At 41.7% G+C, this 18207-nt stretch overlaps 1 protein-coding gene across 4 annotated transcripts in view; it reads left to right on the forward strand.

Annotated features, from left to right (window-relative positions):
* Positions 1-185: 185 nt before the first annotated feature.
* The window catches only part of TRIM44 (tripartite motif containing 44), a 113449-nt gene continuing 95427 nt past the window's right edge, over positions 186-18207 (forward strand). The window contains exon 1 of one of the 4 annotated variants that reach the window (XM_045484982.1): positions 186-1183. In XM_045484982.1, coding sequence (XP_045340938.1) covers positions 515-1183 — 669 coding nt within the window. In that variant the 5' untranslated portion in view covers positions 186-514. The remainder of the gene's footprint in view (positions 1184-18207) is intronic. The other 3 variants (XM_045484984.1, XR_006714183.1, XM_045484983.1) reach the window with 3 other exon arrangements.

Consider the following 18207-nt stretch of genomic DNA (forward strand, 5'->3'; position numbering starts at 1 on the left):
CCCTGGGAGGCGGGGCCCGATTCCCGCCTCGGGAGTGAGCGGGAGACCTCCTCCATCCTCCCCCTCCATCCGGGGCTGCCGAGCTCCCCCCATAGAACGCGGAAAAGGGCCCTTGCCACTTTAAATGACTCAGGAAGTGAAAAGAGACCGCTGACAGGGAAAGGGAAAGCAGAACCGGGGCGGCGGGGCTGGCGGCGCGGCGATCTCGCCCCGGGCAGCGCGAGGCAGGAAGGCGCGCGGCGCGGGGGCCGACGGGGGCGCGGGGCCGCTGCGCCGGAAGTACCCGCGCCGCGGGAGGAAGCGCAGCGGGCGCCGAGCGGCGGAGCCGGCGGGAAGGCCCCTCGCTCCTACGCCTGGCGCGAGCGGGCGGCGGCGGCGGCGCCGCGGCCCCAGGCCTGTCCCGAGACCCGGCGCGGCCAGTTCCTGGGACGGGACCCCTGCGGGGAGGAGGACGGGAGGAGGCCCCGCGGCGAGCTCGGAGGCCCAGCGGCCTGGGCCGCGTCACCGCAGCCACATGGCCTCCGGGGTGGGCGCGGCCTTCGAGGAGCTGCCGCACGATGGCACGTGTGACGAGTGCGAGCCAGACGAGGCCCCTGGGGCCGAGGAAGTGTGCCGAGAGTGCGCCTTCTGCTACTGCCACCGCCACGCCGAGGCGCACAGGCAGAAGTTCCCCAGCCACCACCTGGCCCAGTACGTCCACGGCGCCGCCCCGGCCTGGACCGCGGACGCCCCCGCGCAGGGCGACGCGAAGGAAGATGCCCAGGCCAAGGTGGAGAGTGAGAGGGATGTAGAGAGCGAGGTGGGGGAGGAGAGCGAGTCCGAGGAAGACAGTGAATCCGAAGAAGAGAGCGAGACGGAGGAAGAGAGTGAGGATGAGAGCGATGAAGACAGTGAAGACGACAGTGAGGAAGAGATGGAGGATGAGCAAGAGAGCGAAGCAGAGGAAGACAACCAAGAAGGAGAATCTGAGGCCGAGGGAGAAACGGAGGCAGAAAGCGAATTTGACCCAGAAATAGAAATGGAAGCGGAGAGAGTGGCCAAGAGGAAGTGTCCGGACCATGGGCTCGATTTGAGCACCTATTGCCAGGAAGATAAGCAGCTTATCTGTGTCCTGTGTCCGGTCATTGGGACTCACCAGGGCCACCAGCTCTCCACCCTAGATGAAGCCTTCGAGGAACTAAGAGTAAGTATTGGGAGTTGAGAGCATAGGTCTAGAGGTCAGGACACCTGGGTGTCAACGTTCGCTTTCACCGTAACCCTAAAAAGCCAGTCTATGCAACTTGTTGGGAGCAGTGCTAATTCCCTCTTTTTGGTTGAACTCCTTTGAGAATCAGATGAAAGTTCTGGACTCTGACCCAAGGGCAATATATGTACACACAAAGCTTAGTGTACACTTTTCTCTGGAAAAGTGCAAGCCACTGGTCCCTGGGTCCCAGGTGAAGCATTCCTTGGGAGTTTTGACTCCGTGTAAGCCAGTTCCCATAACGTCACCTTGTTGAGCCTAGTGCCTTGACTTGGTAAGGCAGTCTCTTTGCCTGCTTGAAAACACGGGAAACTGTGGTTTGGCCAGATGAGTCCAGGTAGTTCCTCTGTAGTCAGGAGACCCTCGGAGATGGTGGTATCCTATTAAGGTCATACGCACCCTGAGTTTCTTTTAGGTTCTTCATGTGTGATACTTATTTGGAAAGGAAGATGAGAGGTTGGAGGCAAACTTGGAATGCAAGTGGGAGTCCCTGTGTGCTCCGTCTTGATGGGAGGGCAGGACCTTCTATTTTGGACCTTGCTAGTCCCCTGGACGTGTTTGGAAAGTAGTAGACATTAATCAGTATTTGCTGGGCGAATGGATTTGCAAGTGATTTGCCTTTTATTTATATTGTGGTTACTTACAGCCAGTGAGAGAAATCGCTGGAGTTAACTAGGGAGGAAACCGAATGATCAAGTTATTAGTGAATGTTGTCATATTATGATAACTGGTTTCCTTAAGCAACCTTGCAATTGCTGGCAATGGAATAACAAATACTTGGTTAATGAGTATCTCTTTTATTGAGATTTTCCCTTTTTTATTGTAAAATACGCAGTGTGTGAAAACGTGCACAGTCTAACAAGTCATTATAGAGCAAATTCTGATGTGACCTCTATCCAGATTAAGACATAGAATATTAGTAGCAATATTGAAGCCCAGTGTCCTTTCCAATTATAACCAGTTCCCATTCCCAGTAACCATTATCCAACTTCTGAGGTGGTATTTCCTTGCTTATCTATCCATGCATCCATCCATCTGTCCACACATTCTTAAACTTACTTGAACTTGACACAATTGATATCATATCGTTATTGTGCATTCTTTTGAGTTATGCTTCATGTTTTCAACATTGTGTTTCAGAGATTTGTCCCGTGGGTGGCTGTGGTTTGTTCGTTTCCATTGTTGTGTAGAATTCCATTTTATGACTGTTACCTGTTCTGTCAGTGATGAAAATTTGACTTACAAATTCTGGAGTTTCTGCCTGTCATAAACAATGTTGGTATGGACATTCTTGTTCAAGTCTCCTGGTGCATATCTGCATATGCTTAAATGGAATATAAACCTAGGAGTTAGATTGTCCGGTCACAGACTGTGCATATCTTAAATAATACCAGATGTTGCCAATTATTTTCCAAAGTGGTTGTACCAATTTACATTGCCAGGAAGAGTATATGAAAATTCCTGTTGTTCTGTATCTTTAGGACTTACTATTACAGAATTTAAAATTTTTGTCAATTTTGTGGATATGTGATAGTATCTTCTTGTGGTTTAAATTTGTATTCCTCTAGTTACTGAAGACTTTGTGTATCTTTTGTATTTCTCCTTTGGTGAAATACCCTTTCAGTTTTTTTGTTCGTATTTCTATTAGGTTGTCTTTTTCTCATTAACTTATAGGCGTATTCATATATTTCTTTGACTTCTTTGTTGTTTATATGGGTTGCAAATATCTTCTCTGTTTTTTAAATTATGTCTTGGGTAGAAGTTGTTCATTTTAATGTAGAATTTATCAATAATTGCCTTTATTGTTAGTGCTTTTGTGTTTTATTTCACTTGGTATTGATTTCTGTGTGGCGGAAGTAAGGACTCTATTTCATTTTTTCCCTATACAGGTAGCCAATTGCTCTAGCAGCATTTATTGAAAAGTCTGCCTTTTCTACACGGATTTGCTATACTACCTGCCTATATGTGTGTGAATGTGTTTCTTGGGTCTTCTATTCTGTACCATTGATCTGTTAGTGTATCCCTGTGTGAAAAACATGTTTTCTTAGTTATCATAGCTTTGTAACAAGACTTAATATCTGGTAGAGCAAGTCCTTCCACTTTGTTCTTCTAGATGGGTATCTCAGCCAGTCTTGGCCTTTTATATTTCTTAGAATCAAACTGTAGCCTGCAGGACATTTTTTGTATTGCATTTAGTTTATAAAGCAATATATGAAGAATTAACATCATTACAAGATAAAGTCTTCTGGTATGTTTATTTTGGTCTAAATTGCTTCATGATAAAGTTTTATAGTTTTTTTTTTTTTTCTGAAAGATCTTGTACTTCATTGTGAAATTTATTCCTGGACACTTAAAACTTTATAGTATTGTAAAAAAATTAAATTTTTTAAAATGTTTATTTACTTCAGAGAGAGAGAGACAGAGCATGAGCGGAGGAGGGGCAGACACACACACACGCACGCACACACAGAACACAGCAGGCTCTAGGCTCCCGAGCTGTCAGCACAGAGCCCTACACGGGGCTGGAACTCACAAACTGTGAGATCCTGACCTGAGCCGAATTTGGATGCTTAACCAACTGAGGTGCCCCCAAAACTTGTTTTCTAATTGTATATAGGAGTATGATTAACTTTTATGTATTGATTTTTGTGTTAAAATGTCTGCTAAATTCTCTTAAATATTCTAATAATGTGTAGATTTATTATACATACATGACCTTATTATTTGCAAAGAGAGACACTTTTTGTTTCTTTCCAGTCCTTATATGTGTTTTTTCTTGCCTGTTGCTTCAGATAGGACTTCCAATATAATGTCGAATGTAAGTAATAGTGGGTATTGTGGTCTTGTTCTAATTGATGAATAATTTACAACATTTCACAAATAAGTGTGATAATATATTTATATATTATATATATCAGATATATTTCATCAGATTAAGAAATTTTCCTTTTTTTTAAAATGTTTATTATTTGAGAAAGAGACAGAGAACAAGCAGGGCAGGGGCAGAGTGAGAGGGAGACACAGAATTGGAAGCAGGCTCCAGGCTCTGAGAGCCTGACACGGGGCTCGAACCCACAGACTGCGAGATCATGACCTGAGCTGAAGTCGGCCGCCCAACCGACTGAGCTACCCATGTGCCCCAAGAAAGTTCCTTTTTAATCCTAGTTTAAGAATTTTTCTTAATATTGAATGGATACTGAATTTTGAATGGTTTTCTTGCATCTGTTGGGATGTTCATGTGATTTTACTTTTTTACTATGTTGATGTGGTGAATTATATGAATTGATTTTTTCAATTAAATTTAAAAAGGTATTATGTTCACATGTCTCAAAAGTCTCTTGTTCACCCTTGTACTTTTCACGTGGTGCCCCCCCCCCATGACTATTGGTAACCACTTCTATTAGTTTCTTGCTAAGTTTTCAAATGTTCTTGTATTTGTACACAAAAACACAGGGGTGTGCATATATATGGTCTTATTTCCATCCCTTCATGTCATTATTATTATATTTTACAATTAAAGCAACGTTGCATTTGTGGGAGAAACACAACTTGGTCATGATGAAATATCTTTATGTTTTTAAATTTGGTTAATTAATAATTTATCTGGATTTTTTCACATATTTATGGGAGAAATTAGCTTATAAAATTTTTTTTGTACTGTCCTTATGAGATTTTGCTATCAAAGTTATGTTGGCTTCACGAGTTGTCAGCACAGAGCCTGACACAGGGCTCAAATCCATGAACTGTCAGATCATGACCTGAGCTGAAGTCAGACACCTAACCAACTGAGCCACCCAAGGTGCCCCCTTTCTATGGTATTTTTGATTATGGATTCAATTTCTTTAATGATAATAGGTCTGTACAAGTTGTCTGTTTTTCCTCAGGTCAGTTTTGAAAAGTTACGTTTTACCATAAGTTTGTCCATTTTGTCTCACTTTTTAAATGTATTAATATAAATTTGTGAATCATATGCTCTTATTGTCTTTCTTCATATTGTAACTATTCTCTTTATTCCTTTGAGAACAGTGAATATGTTGGTCATAATCTGTTTTTGATTATTCTAGTATGTGAAGACTTTGTGGATCCAGTATGTGAACACTTTGATGGTGTTTTTCATGTTTATTTCCTTTTGTGCTTTTTTATGTCTGCATAGCTTCTCAATGCCTTTGAAAAATTATTTGTGGCGATTTCCCAAGCCTTGGCACGAAGCTGTATTCTTCAGCATGAAGCTATACTCTTCGAAAGAGGATTTGAATTTGCTTGTGCAAAGGCCTGAGGGTACAATTTGTTTAGAACCCCCTTAAACTAAATTAATTGCTTGAGATTTCCTGGACCAAATTTTTAGGAGGTACCTGCCCACGTTTACAACTTCTTAAAGATTCTACTTTCATCCATTCCCACAGCTCCTCACCCCCTTTTGTTCAGCTCCAAGGCAACACTCCCACAGTCCCCTTTGGAGGGTGAGATAGTGAAAGGTTTACTTTAGTTTGTCTTTACTCTAGGATTTTACTCTTTGGCAGTTGTGAAAGCATCCCAGGTCTATGTGGATAGGGTCTCTTTTAAATGTCTCACTCTGGGGGAAACCTGGCTGGCTCAGTTGGTAGAGCATCTGACTCTTAATCTCAAGGTCATGAGTTTGAGCCCTACGTTGGTATAGAGATTATTTATTTATTTATTTTTTTTAAATTTATTTTTTGGGGGACAGAGAGAGACAGAGCATGAACGGGGGAGGGGCAGAGAGAGAGGGAGACACAGAATCGGAAACAGGCTCCAGGCTCTGAGCCATCAGCCCAGAGCCTGATGCGGGGCTCGAACCCACGGACCGCGAGATCGTGACCTGGCTGAAGTCGGACGCTTAACCGACTGCGCCACCCAGGCGCCCCTAGAGATTACTTTAAAAAATAAAAATAAAAAAAAAATCTCACTCTGAGCATGTCATCAACTTTGCTTTCTCTTACCTTCTCCTCACTTTGCACCCCCAGTCAAATGTACAACGCATTTTATTTCGGATCAGTGAATGTGCTCAGATCAAGAGCTGCTTCCCAGGGGCACCTGGGTAGCTCAGTCAGTTAAGCGTCGGACTCCTGGATTTGGCTCAGGTCATGATCTCATGGGTTCAAGCCCTGGGTCGGGCTCTGTGCTGGCAGCACAGAACCTGCTTGGAATTCTCTTTTTCCCCCCTCTGTCTGTCTCTCCCCCACTCACACTGTCTCTGTGTCTTTCAAAATAAATAAAACAAAAAACAAGAGCTCCTTCCTGTACTCTTCTTATGTTAACGTTGGAGTATTGCTAACTAAACTATGGACATTATTACAGTTCCACCAGTTTTTTCTTTAATGACTTTTGTACCAGGATCCTGTGGTCACATTACATTTTTTGCTTTTGATGACCTTGATAGTTTTGAGGAGTGCTAGTCCGGTGTTTTGTACAATGTCTCTTAGTTTGGATTTGTTTGATGTTTTTCACATGGTGAAACTGGAATTAATGGGGTTTTGGAGGATATAAATTCTCTCTTTTGCTTTGCTTTTTTACTTAGTATGTCTGGGAAATAATAGATAAATCTGTTTATTTATTTACAGCTACATATACTCTGTTGTATGTCATTTGTTAAATTCTTTTTTTTAAATATTTTTTAAGTTTATTCTTGAGAGATAGAGAGAGACAGAGCATGAGCAAGGGAGGGGGAGAGAGAGGGGGAGACACAGAATCCGAAGCAGGCTCCAGGCTCTGAGCTGTCAGCACAGAGTCCGACGCGGGGCTTGAACTCCCCGAGAGAACGCGATCTCACGAACCGCGAGATCACGACCTGAGCTGAAGCTGGACGCTTAAACGACTGAGCCACCCAGGCGCCCCCATTTGTTAAATTCTTAGTTTATAATGTATTTTTCAACTCTAGAATGCTTATTTATTTTTAAAAGATCTTTTAAAAGTTCTTTTGGGGTCTGATTTTATGTCACATTTTCATAATTCTTCTCATGTCTCATGATTTTTCATCTAATACTAGATATTGTGTTTAAAAGAACTGGGGACAGTAGTATTTTCTTTTTTGTCCCTCAGAAGGGGTATATGCTATTTATTCTAGTAGGCAGCTAGGATGAAGGTCTAATTATTTTGATCCAGTAAATATTTGAGCTTGGTCAGAGCTTAGTTACAGCTTTAGTTTCAGTTCACTCTGGTTTCAGATGTTTTGAGGCCAATGTACATTTGCTTATTGGAAGAGAGTAAGGCTCTTGGAATATTAAAAGTAGCATAGCATGGGGGCACCTGGGTGGCTCAGTTGGTTAAGTGACCCACCAACTTCGGCTCAGGTCACGATCTCTCAGTTCCTGAGTTCCAGCCCCACATCGGGCTTTGTGCTGACAGCTCAGAGCCTGGAGCCTGTTTTGGATTCTATGTTTCCCTCTGTCCCTGCCCCTCCCCCACTCACACTCTGTCTCTCTCTCTCTCTCTCTCTCTCTCTCCAGAATAAAGATTAAAAAAAAATTTTTTTTTTTTTTTTTAAGTAGCACAGCATGGGGCGCCTGGGTGGCTCAGCCGGTTGAGCGTCTGACTTCGGCTCAGGGCACGATCTCACGGTCCGTGAGTTCGAGCCCCGTGTCGGGCTCTGTGCAGACAGCTAGGAGCCTGGAGCCTGCTTGAAATTCTGTGTCTCCCTCGCTTTCTGCCCCTCCCCCACTCATGCTCTGTCTCTCTCTCTCTCTCTCTCTCTCTCTCTCTCTCTCTCTTCGTCTCCCACTGTCAAAAATAAATAAACATTAAAAAAATATTATAAAAGTAGCACTGCATGATGATGGTGCGAGAACAGGATCCATGTTCCACTGCATTCATTCATTCAGCGAGTATTTATGGCGTGTAGGCCAAGGACAGGTGCTTTCTAAGTATTAGGGATATAGCAGTGAGCGGTGGAAAAAGTCCCTATATCTGTTGCAGCTAAGAAAATAGAGAAAGACAGATAAGCAAATATACATGTAATAAGTGTTGTAAAGAAAAATATAAAACAGTGCAGGATTAGAGAGGGACAGAAATTAGCTTTGCTGCTTGCTTTTTGACATTGGGCAAGCTGTGTAACAGTTTGGCTATACTTCTGTATCTCTAAAATGGGTATAAAGTTATGAAATAAAGTAAAATCGGATTTGGGGGCACCTGGATGGCTCAGTCGGTTAAGCATCTGACTTCAGCTCACATCATGATCTTGCAGTCCGTGAGCTCGAGCCCCGTGTACTGACAGCTCAGAGCCTGGAGCCTGCTTGGGATTCTGTGTCTCCCTCTCTCTTTGCCCCTCCCCCGCTTACACTCTGTCTCTCTCTCAGAAATAAATAAACGTTAAAACATTTTTAAAAATAAAATATGATTTTGATGTGAATAAAATGGTTTAGCTTGTGATAAGACACTTTAACAATGCTTAACACATTGTAAGTTCTCAGCAAATGTTAGCTGCTATTTTTATTATTAATATAAGGAATGTAGTGAAATATACATCCTGAGTTGAGAGGAGTTTGTATAATATATGTTTTGGTAGCTTCATGCCTAGCCAGGCTGTGAGTGTCTGGTGTTGGTGGTAGAAGGCCAAATTGTTGCCAAGGGTTGCTGACACTTAGAGGAAAGCAAACTTAAGAATAGACAGAGAACCAAGGCGGTTGTCAAGCAAGAGGGGACTGAGGAGAGGTTATTGGAAGGCTAGGCCAAAAGAACTAAAGTGAACACTTTGAAGGGACAAGATTAACACCTAGTCCCTGAAGTGATTTTTAAAGTCTTGCCTTTTCTCCTATGCTGTATTTATTTCCATTTGGATCCAGAGGATTCTGTCTTCAAAGAATTTTGTGGGTCCAAATTTGAATTGAATATGTGTTCCAGCTTTATCATAGAAATATAGTTAGTTACACAGCCCAAATTATCTCTCATCTGGGTCATAACATCTCGTCCAGATATGCAGGTTTCTCTTACCATAATTTCTGGCCCTGAAAATGGGTCATTGGGTCTGACAAAGGAACTCGATCTGGCTTATGGATTTAGTCACATGAAAATTCTTATATTGTCAAGGGGATTTGCATTCATAGCTACGTTAATGAATCATTTTTGTTAAACAAAGAAGTGCAATTAGATAGACTCAGAATTCTAGACCAGTAGTTTAAAAAATTGAACACAACTTACAGTAGGGGAAGTGTGCTTTATACTGTAACCTTGCTTAGACACACGCACATACACACTCCTTTAACTAACTCAAATGGAACATGTATGGCTTACCAGATATGATGTTCTCTGTTTTCTTTTCTGGATTCTCCTGCTAAGTTGATTGTATTGCACATTAATGGGTTATGTCCTGTGACTTGAACAGTACATGTCTAGCTCACTCGAGGATCACTGAGGAAAAGGTAAGTTATAAAATGGCTGAGACAAGTGGTGCAGAGTTCAGCAAGTGCTTATGAGCATCTGTAGAATTCTTTTTTTAAAAAAATTTTTTTTTTTTTAATGTTTATTTATTTTTGAGACAGAGAGAGACACAGCATGAGCAGGGAAGGGGCAGAGAGAGAGGGAGACACAGAATGTGAAGCAGGGTCCAGGCTCTGAGCTGTCAGCACAGAGCCCAACGCGGGGCCCAAACTCACGAACTGTGAGATCATGACCTGAGCCGAAGTCGGATGCTTAACCGACCGAACCACCCAGGCGCCCCTAGAATTCTTAATATGGCTTTATTATGGATAGATCAAAGGATTTGAAGCCACACCCTCTGCCCTCCAGTGTGTCTTTAAGATGGGTGTTTGGGGAGAAGAATGTTGGGTTAAGTGACATTGGGAACAACTGCAGAGAAGAGCTGGTGAAGGGGCACTAGTAGTGGAAGGTTAGAAGGATATACGCATATGCTCAGAACAGCTGTGGCTCTGGAAGGCCTGGAGTTGAGGTAGGTCACTGCTACATCCTATAATGGTGCATGACTCCGGCTCTCCAGTCAGCTCATAAGAAGCAGCTCTGGTAGGGAGGCAGAAGCTTGAAGGTCTGCTGAAATGGACCTGTTTATATTATTTTTAATTCTCTGAAAGATTTGGGATATCTTTTTTTAAATTTTTAATATTTTATTTATTTATTTATACATACGTTTATTTATTATTGAGAGAGCATGAGCATGGGAGGGACAGAGAGAGAGGAGGAGACACAGAATCTGAAGCAGGCTTCAGGCTCTGAGCTGTTAGCACAGAGCCTGATGCAGGGCTTGAACTCACAAACCCTGAGGTCATGACCTGGGCTGAAGTCAGATGCTTAACTGACTGAGCCACCCAGGCGCCCCTTGATGTTTATTTTTGAGAAAGAGAGAGAGTGCATGCGCACGAGTTGGGGAGGGGCAAAGAGAGAGGGAGACAGAATCTGAAGCAGGCTCCAGGCTCTGAGCTGTCAGCACAAAGCCTGTCGTGGGTCTTGAACCCACAAATCACGAGATTATGACCTGAGCTGAAGTCGAATGCTTAACCGACTGAGCCACCCAGGCACCCTTGGGCTAACTTCTAATAAAACCACGAAGCATTCATTAGCTGTGTAGTGGTTCAGTGTCTTATTTGTTTAGAATAAGACAAACTAAGATTAAGGTAAAGAGAATGACTTCCTACCAGTTCCACCCCAGTGGTTCGTTCTGTGAAAAGTTTGTGAGAGGCCTGTAGTTCTGGGATTCCCTATATGAGTCTGTCCTCCAAAATGTACTTTCTGACCCTGTAATAAGTCTTAGAGTTCTGCAGTGAAGAGGACTGACAGGGCCCCAGCTTTCATGGACTTTACTCTCTAGCTAGGGAGAAAGAGAGGTAATTTTGGATGGTAGTATGTAGTATGAAATCTTTGTCAAGTCATAGTAGTCCAAGAGTGAGTGGCATGGCAGCAGAGGGTTATATTTTGATGAGGTAGTCATGGAAGGCATCTGTGGGCATACGACATTTGGGCAGAGACCTGAATTTATGAGATCTAGGGAAACTCTTCTGTTGTGTTACCAATTGAGTACTGCTTTTGCAAAGTTCAGTGATTCGTAGCAGATACGATTGCTTTGGTTCATATAAATTTTCATAAAGGGATAGTGACTCTTGAAGTAAGAAGAATAACATTATTCTAGCAGTTGTAATGTTCTGTTAGCACAGAGAAAATATTACCCTATGGAGGGAGTATGAGCTTATGGGGATCCCTTTTACAACACTTTATTAGGGGATTCAACATCCCCTAAGGCAGTGCTTCATTAAAGAGAGCCTGGAGGGCTTCTGCAGGGTTAAATGCAGGGAAAAAGCCATCTCAGTGTGTCCTGTTAAAGAAATGGACTTTTTGTGCATGAAAGAATGAAAATTATACCTTGTAATATAAAAATTAAAAAAAATTCCGGGAGAAGAGTGGTTAAGGTAGAAGGAATGGTGAATGCAAAGGTTCTAAGGTAGAGGTGAACTTGGGGTATTGGAGGGACAACAAAAGGTCCTTATGAAGTAGAGTGGAGTGAAAAAGGAGTAGAAGGTGAGGTCAACAAAGTAAACAGTGTGTTCCTTACCTCGGTGCCACGTTTCTGAATCATCTGTGGAGGTGATTGTTTAGAAAATACCTGGATTGGCTCTATCCCAGCCAGTTAAATCAAATCAAAATCTCTGGGAATGGTCAAGTATTTTGTAGAATGTCCTTTACTCGGATTTGTCTTGTGTTCGTCTCGTGATTAGACTGGAGTTAGTAGTTTCGGGAAGGAAGACCGCAGAGTTAAGGGTACACGCTATCGAGATGACTTATCACTGTTGGTGTCTGGGAGACGGAATGGATTAATAGTTGGCAGTTATATAACAGGTGCCAGGCACTGTTCTAAGCTCTTTATATATATTAAATTGATCCTTGTAACAACCCTGGAGGTACATTATTATCTCTATTTTAAAGAAAAATGAAACTTAGTCATAGAGAGTTCATATAACTTGCTCAGAGTCCTGCAGTTGGAAAGTGAGCGAGCTTGGCCAGGAGTCTTAACAGCTGACTCTTCACAGAAAAGGTCCAGGCTTCTCCTTTTCTTTCTCCCAAGAATCCAGTGCCCTCTTTTTCTCTTCCCTGACCTTTCAATCAAAATAGAATGAGTTGGGGTGTTTGGGTGGCTCAGTTGATTGAGTGTCTGACTTGATCTTGGCTCAGATCATGAGCTCACGGTTCGTGGGATCGAGACCCGCGTCTGCACTTTCAGTGCAGAGCCTGCTTGGGATTCTCCCTCTCTTTCTCTCAAAATAAATAAATAAACTTTACAAACAAAACCAGAAAACAAAATAGAGTGGGTTAATGGGCATTTTATATTTTTAGATTATTGCTTTTCAGGGTAAAGTTGCTGATGCAGTAGTCTTATAATTCTTAAACCCCTCTGAGAATTAAGGACTGTGTGCCTGTGGCACCAGCTTCTCTTAACTCCAGCCAGTAGCATGGAAGTCGCCCTGCCTATTCACTGGTGTACCCACTTCTCTTCCCTTGCGTCCAACCCAGGACTGAGAAGCCAGAGGTGGATCTGTGTCAGTGCTCATTGTGTCTTCTGCTTGAAATAACAGTTCAGCCTGAGATGACCAGCTCAGTTTCACATTCCTGTCCCTGTTGGTTATTTTAATATCCAGAGCCAGAGTCTAAATGTATGTGACAGGAAGAAGCACAGATGCTCACGGACATCTCAGAAGAGGGGAAAGAATATATACAAGGAATAGGTGAAATGAAAGCTTTAGTCCTGATATGTGGGGTAGAGATGAGAATGGGGGAAGAAACAGAACTGTGGCCCTAGGAGACTTAAATCCTTTGTATGTGTGTTTTGTTTTCGGTGTGTGTGTGTGTGTGTGTGTGTGTGTGTGTGTGTGTATCACTATGATCAGGATCAAGCCAACATGGCATCAAAGAAAAAAAATACCAATATCGATACCCTTTTCAGATGTCACAAAATAAATCAAGAATGAAAAAAACAAAATTCTTCAAATATGCTAAAGCTCTCTCCATAATGTAGGCCAAATAACCATATTCTTATTCAACATTTCATTATGTGCTAAACTGAGTTCAGATGTGTTTAGATAGTTTTGATCAGGTAGCAGGGTAACCCTTTAACTTCAGTAAAAGATTAAAGGAGACATTCATTTTAATGTGTACAAACTATAGCATATAGTTAGCTTATTGTTAAAGACTGGTATGTTTAAGTTAATCTTATTTATCTGAGTAATTTTTGAGTCATTTTGGTGAGCTGTATGATGTATATTGAGAATAAAGACAAGTTTTTGACATTAGGAAGCTTATAGTCTAGTAGGAGAGATAGTCTTCATGTGCTTGTTTGTGTGTAAATGTTAGAGGAGAGGTACAAATAGTATGCTATGGGGGCTCAAAGAAAAGAGAAATTAATTTCATCTGTAAGCATGGAATTAGGAAAGATGTCTTGGCAGAAGTGGTATTCGAGGTGGAAAGGATGGATAGGATTTTACTAGGTAAATGCAGACTAGATACTGTTAGGTACCCCTCCTCTATGTTCCCATAGCAACAGCCTATGCACATTTACTGTGGTATTAAATACCGTACTGTATCAGTGTTATATCTTTTCATGTCTAATGTGGGTTATAAACTCTTCTAGGGCCACTCTTCTATGTTATTTATCTTTGTGTTCCCAGTACCTAGCACAGTGCCTGTTGAGTAGTAGATGTACATATAATATTTGGTAAATACATGATATGAAATATCTAGTCCTAGGGTGTCAATGAAAAACTGAAAGAGACAATATTGCATGATTTAGTATATCAGTGTTTCCATTAATTCAGCTGCATCTAAAATAATGAAATAATTTGTAAGAATCCCAAATAATAGCAAAATCCAAAATAAAAGATAGATGTTTATTTCTCCCTGTGTCAAAGGGATGTGGATGTAAGCAGTCTAAGGCTAGTATGGAGGAACTGTGAAGTTATTAGGAATCTAGGCTGTTTCTAGCTCTGCTCTGCTACTTTTAGGATGTAGTCATTGTCACGGACCAAGTTGACTGCTGGTGTTCCAGCCAGCACATCCAGGTTCCAGGATAGCAGGCACAGGAAGGTGAAGAAGGGAATGCCTCTCCATTTTAAGAAAACCCTCTAGAAGTTGTATACATTGCTGCTTATGTTTCACTGGCCAGAATTCAGTCCTGTGGCCTTATCTAGTTGCAGGGGAGATGTTTTCTCTAGGCTGTGTCCAGCTAAAAGCTGGGGTCTGTTACTAAGGGAAAATGGGACAATAAATATGAAGGGCCAAGCAGTCGTGCATCAGTTGGCTTTGCAGTCTGTGCGTTTGAGTACTTACTAGCTGTGTCGTGTTGGATAATTCACTCAGCGTCTCTGAGTCTTGGTTTCCTCGTCTGTAACATGGGCATAATAATTGTTTCTCCTTATTGGGTTATAGTGAAAAATAAGCAAAGATCATACATGTAGAGAGGCTAGCATAGTGCCTGGAATATAATAAGTCCTCAGCAATTGGTAGCTCTTATTCTTATTACCATTATAAAGCCACCTAAGGTTCCGTTCTGAGTTCAATTCCAGACCGATTAGTCTGGCAGCAGTAGAAGCTCTGGACACCAAGTTTCTTTGGGTGAAAAGTGTTCAGCCTCCTCTCCTTCTGCTCCTTCTGCCTGCTCTATTCTGGTGGCAAGATAGTCTGGTGAAAACCTTATCTTTGAGAAGAGGCTCCTGTATGTTTCAGTGTCCTGCTGGTGCCTTATGCACTAGCTAACCAAAACACAGCTGGTAGGTCTAATTTTAGGTTCACAAGTCTTGCTGGTTGTCCTCTTTAAATTCTGTTTTACATTCTGAACTGTGGGAAATTTTTATAGAAGCAGAGGGGAGGCAGAGGCAATACACCCTTTACTTTCTGGTTAGAAAATAGCCTCCATTGTCTCTCCAGTAGGGGAGAGGTAGTGTAGGCACCCCTCTGCTCTCCTCTCTGTTCTTTGGGTCAGCCTGAACCCTGGTAGGATATAACCTGTGTTGAGTGGTAGACTCTGACTTAACATGCACGAAGAATGAAAATGCTAATCTTTGGCTGAGGTTATAAAACTAAGGCGGTCTAGAAAATCTTGTCTGCTGTTGAATTTTGAGGCTCTTTCTGGAGATGAGAATATAATAATAATAGTTACTGAGTGGTTTTAGGTCAGGTGCTTTTCATTCATTATTTCAGTTGATCTCGGTACAACTCCCACAATAAGTTATATTATGGTTGCCATTTTACAGATGAAAAAACTGATACTCAAAGAGCTTGAGCTTTGCAGAAGGTCACCTAGCTAATAAGTAGAAGGACTAACATTTGAATCCAGGTCTGATACCAAAGTACATGTTCTTTCCACCACCTCCTGTTGCCTCTACTCCCACGTTTTAATTATTCCCACTTATATTTAAACTTGAATGTTGTACCAGCGCATTCTGATGTTTACCTTCTGTATGAAAGCATTTAATACTTTCTGAGTATTCTAAAACTGTTCTTTCTCTTCTATCTGAAGTTTTCCTCTTAGATATTTTACAGAGTATTTTGATTAATAACAGATCATTTTGTCATTTTTTTTCCATTTATCACTTCTCGAGTCTGGTACTTGGTACTTAGTAGTCCCTCAGTATGTTGTTATTCAATTAATAATAACAAACAACAGTAACTAAAACTTATTGAGAACTTAGTACGTGTCAAGTTCCTTACTATAAGCTTCCCACGTTATCTTATTTAATTTTTACCACCGTTCTTTGAGGTAGAGTACTTATTGAGATGTTTTTATGTAGTGTTTAAAGTTAGTGGCATGATGATTTTTTTCTTTGCTCTATTCGTTTAATCAGGTGTGGAGTATTTTTGGACAGCAGGGAATTTAGCAGTAAGTAGTTCTAAGTCCCTGCTCTCATGGAGCTCCTATTGTATGAGCAAAACAGACATGAGGAAGTTCAACAGTAAACAGTATTTCAAATAATGATAAATACCGTGAATAAGAAACTAGGAGAAGGAGAGGAGACTGACCAGGATGGGGAATGAGAGGGAGGCTATTTAAGGATCTGAAGAGTTTTTCGAGGGTAGTGACTTGGGTAGAGTTAGAGCCAGTGATGGGAAGATCTGGGGGCATAGTGGTTCATGTGGAGGGAGTAGAATGTGAGGAGGCTCAGGGCCAGAATAAGCTTGCTGGAAGATAAAAAGGATGGCTGGAGAATAAATGAGTAAGGGTAGGGGATGAAGGAACAATAGTAACAGATAAGGTCTGATTACCTTGATGAGGTAGGCCATGATGAGGATTGAGTGCCATAGACTGTTTAAGAAAGGGTGTGAGTTGCCCACTCTCACCGCTGTTGTTTAACATAGTGCTGGAAGTTCTAGCATCAGCAATCAGACAACAAAAGGAAATCAAAGGCATCAAAATTGGCAAAGATGAAGTCAAGCTTTCGCTTTTTGCAGATGACATGATATTATACATGGAAAATCCGATAGACTCCACCGAAAGTCTGCTAGAACTGATACATGAATTCAGCAAAGTTGCAGGATACAAAATCAATGTACAGAAATCAGTTGCATTCTTATACACTAACAATGAAGCAACAGAAAGACAAATAAAGAAACTGATTCCATTCACAATTGCACCAAGAAGCATAAAATACCTAGGAATAAATCTAACCAAAGATGTAAAAGATCTGTATGCTGAAAACTATAGAAAGCTTATGAAGGTAATTGAAGAAGATTTAAAGAAATGGAAAGACATTCCCTGCTAATGGATTGGAAGAATAAATATTGTCAAAATGTCAATACTACCCAAAGCTATCTACACATTCAATGCAATCCCAATAAAAATTGCACCAGCATTCTTCTCAAAACTAGAACAAGCAATCCTAAAATTCATATGGAACCACAAAAGGCCCCGAATAGCCAAAGGAATTTTGAAGAAGAAGACCAAAGCAGGAGGCATCACAATCCCAGACTTTAGCCTCTACTACAAAGCTGTAATCATCAAGACAGCATGGTATTGGCACAAAAACAGACACATAGACCAATGGAATAGAATAGAAACCCCAGAACTAGACCCACAAACGTATGGCCAACTCATCTTTGACAAAGCAGGAAAGAACATCCAATGGAAAAAAGACAGTGTCTTTAACAAATGGTGCTGGGAGAACTGGACAGCAACATGCAGAAGGTTGAAACTAGACCACTTTCCCACACCATTCACAAAAATAAACTCAAAATGGATAAAGGACCTGAATGTGAGACAGGAAACCATCAAAACCTTAGAGGAGAAAGCAGGAAAAGACCTCTCTGACCTCAGCCGTAGCAATCTCTTACTCGACACATCCCCAAAGGCAAGGGAATTAAAAGCAAAAGTGAATTACTGGGACCTTATGAAGATAAAAAGCTTTTGCACAGCAAAGGAAACAACCAACAAAACTAAAAGGCAACCAACAGAATGGGAAAAGATATTTGCAAATGACATATCGGACAAAGGGCTAGTATCCAAAATCTATAAAGAGCTCACCAAACTCCACACCCGAAAAACAAATAACCCAGTGAAGAAATGGGCAGAAAACATGAATAGACACTTCTCTAAAGAAGACATCCGGATGGCCAACAGGCACATGAAAAGATGTTCAACGTCGCTCCTCATCAGGGAAATACAAATCAAAACCACACTCAGGTATCACCTCACACCAGTCAGAGTGGCCAAAATGAACAAATCAGGAGACTATAGATGCTGGAGAGGATGTGGAGAAACGGGAACCCTCTTGCACTGTTGGTGGGAATGCAAATTGGTGCAGCCGCTCTGGAAAGCAGTGTGGAGGTTCCTCAGAAAATTAAAAATAGACCTACCCTATGACCCAGCAATAGCACTGCTAGGAATTTATCCAAGGGATACAGGAGTACTGATGCATAGGGGCACTTGTACCCCAATGTTTATAGCAGCACTCTCAACAATAGCCAAATTATAGAAAGAGCCTAAATGTCCATCAACTGATGAATGGATAAAGAAATTGTGGTTT

Source organism: Leopardus geoffroyi, chromosome D1, assembly GCF_018350155.1.
Source record: "Leopardus geoffroyi isolate Oge1 chromosome D1, O.geoffroyi_Oge1_pat1.0, whole genome shotgun sequence".
In the NCBI taxonomy this organism is placed as follows: Eukaryota; Metazoa; Chordata; class Mammalia; order Carnivora; family Felidae; genus Leopardus; species Leopardus geoffroyi.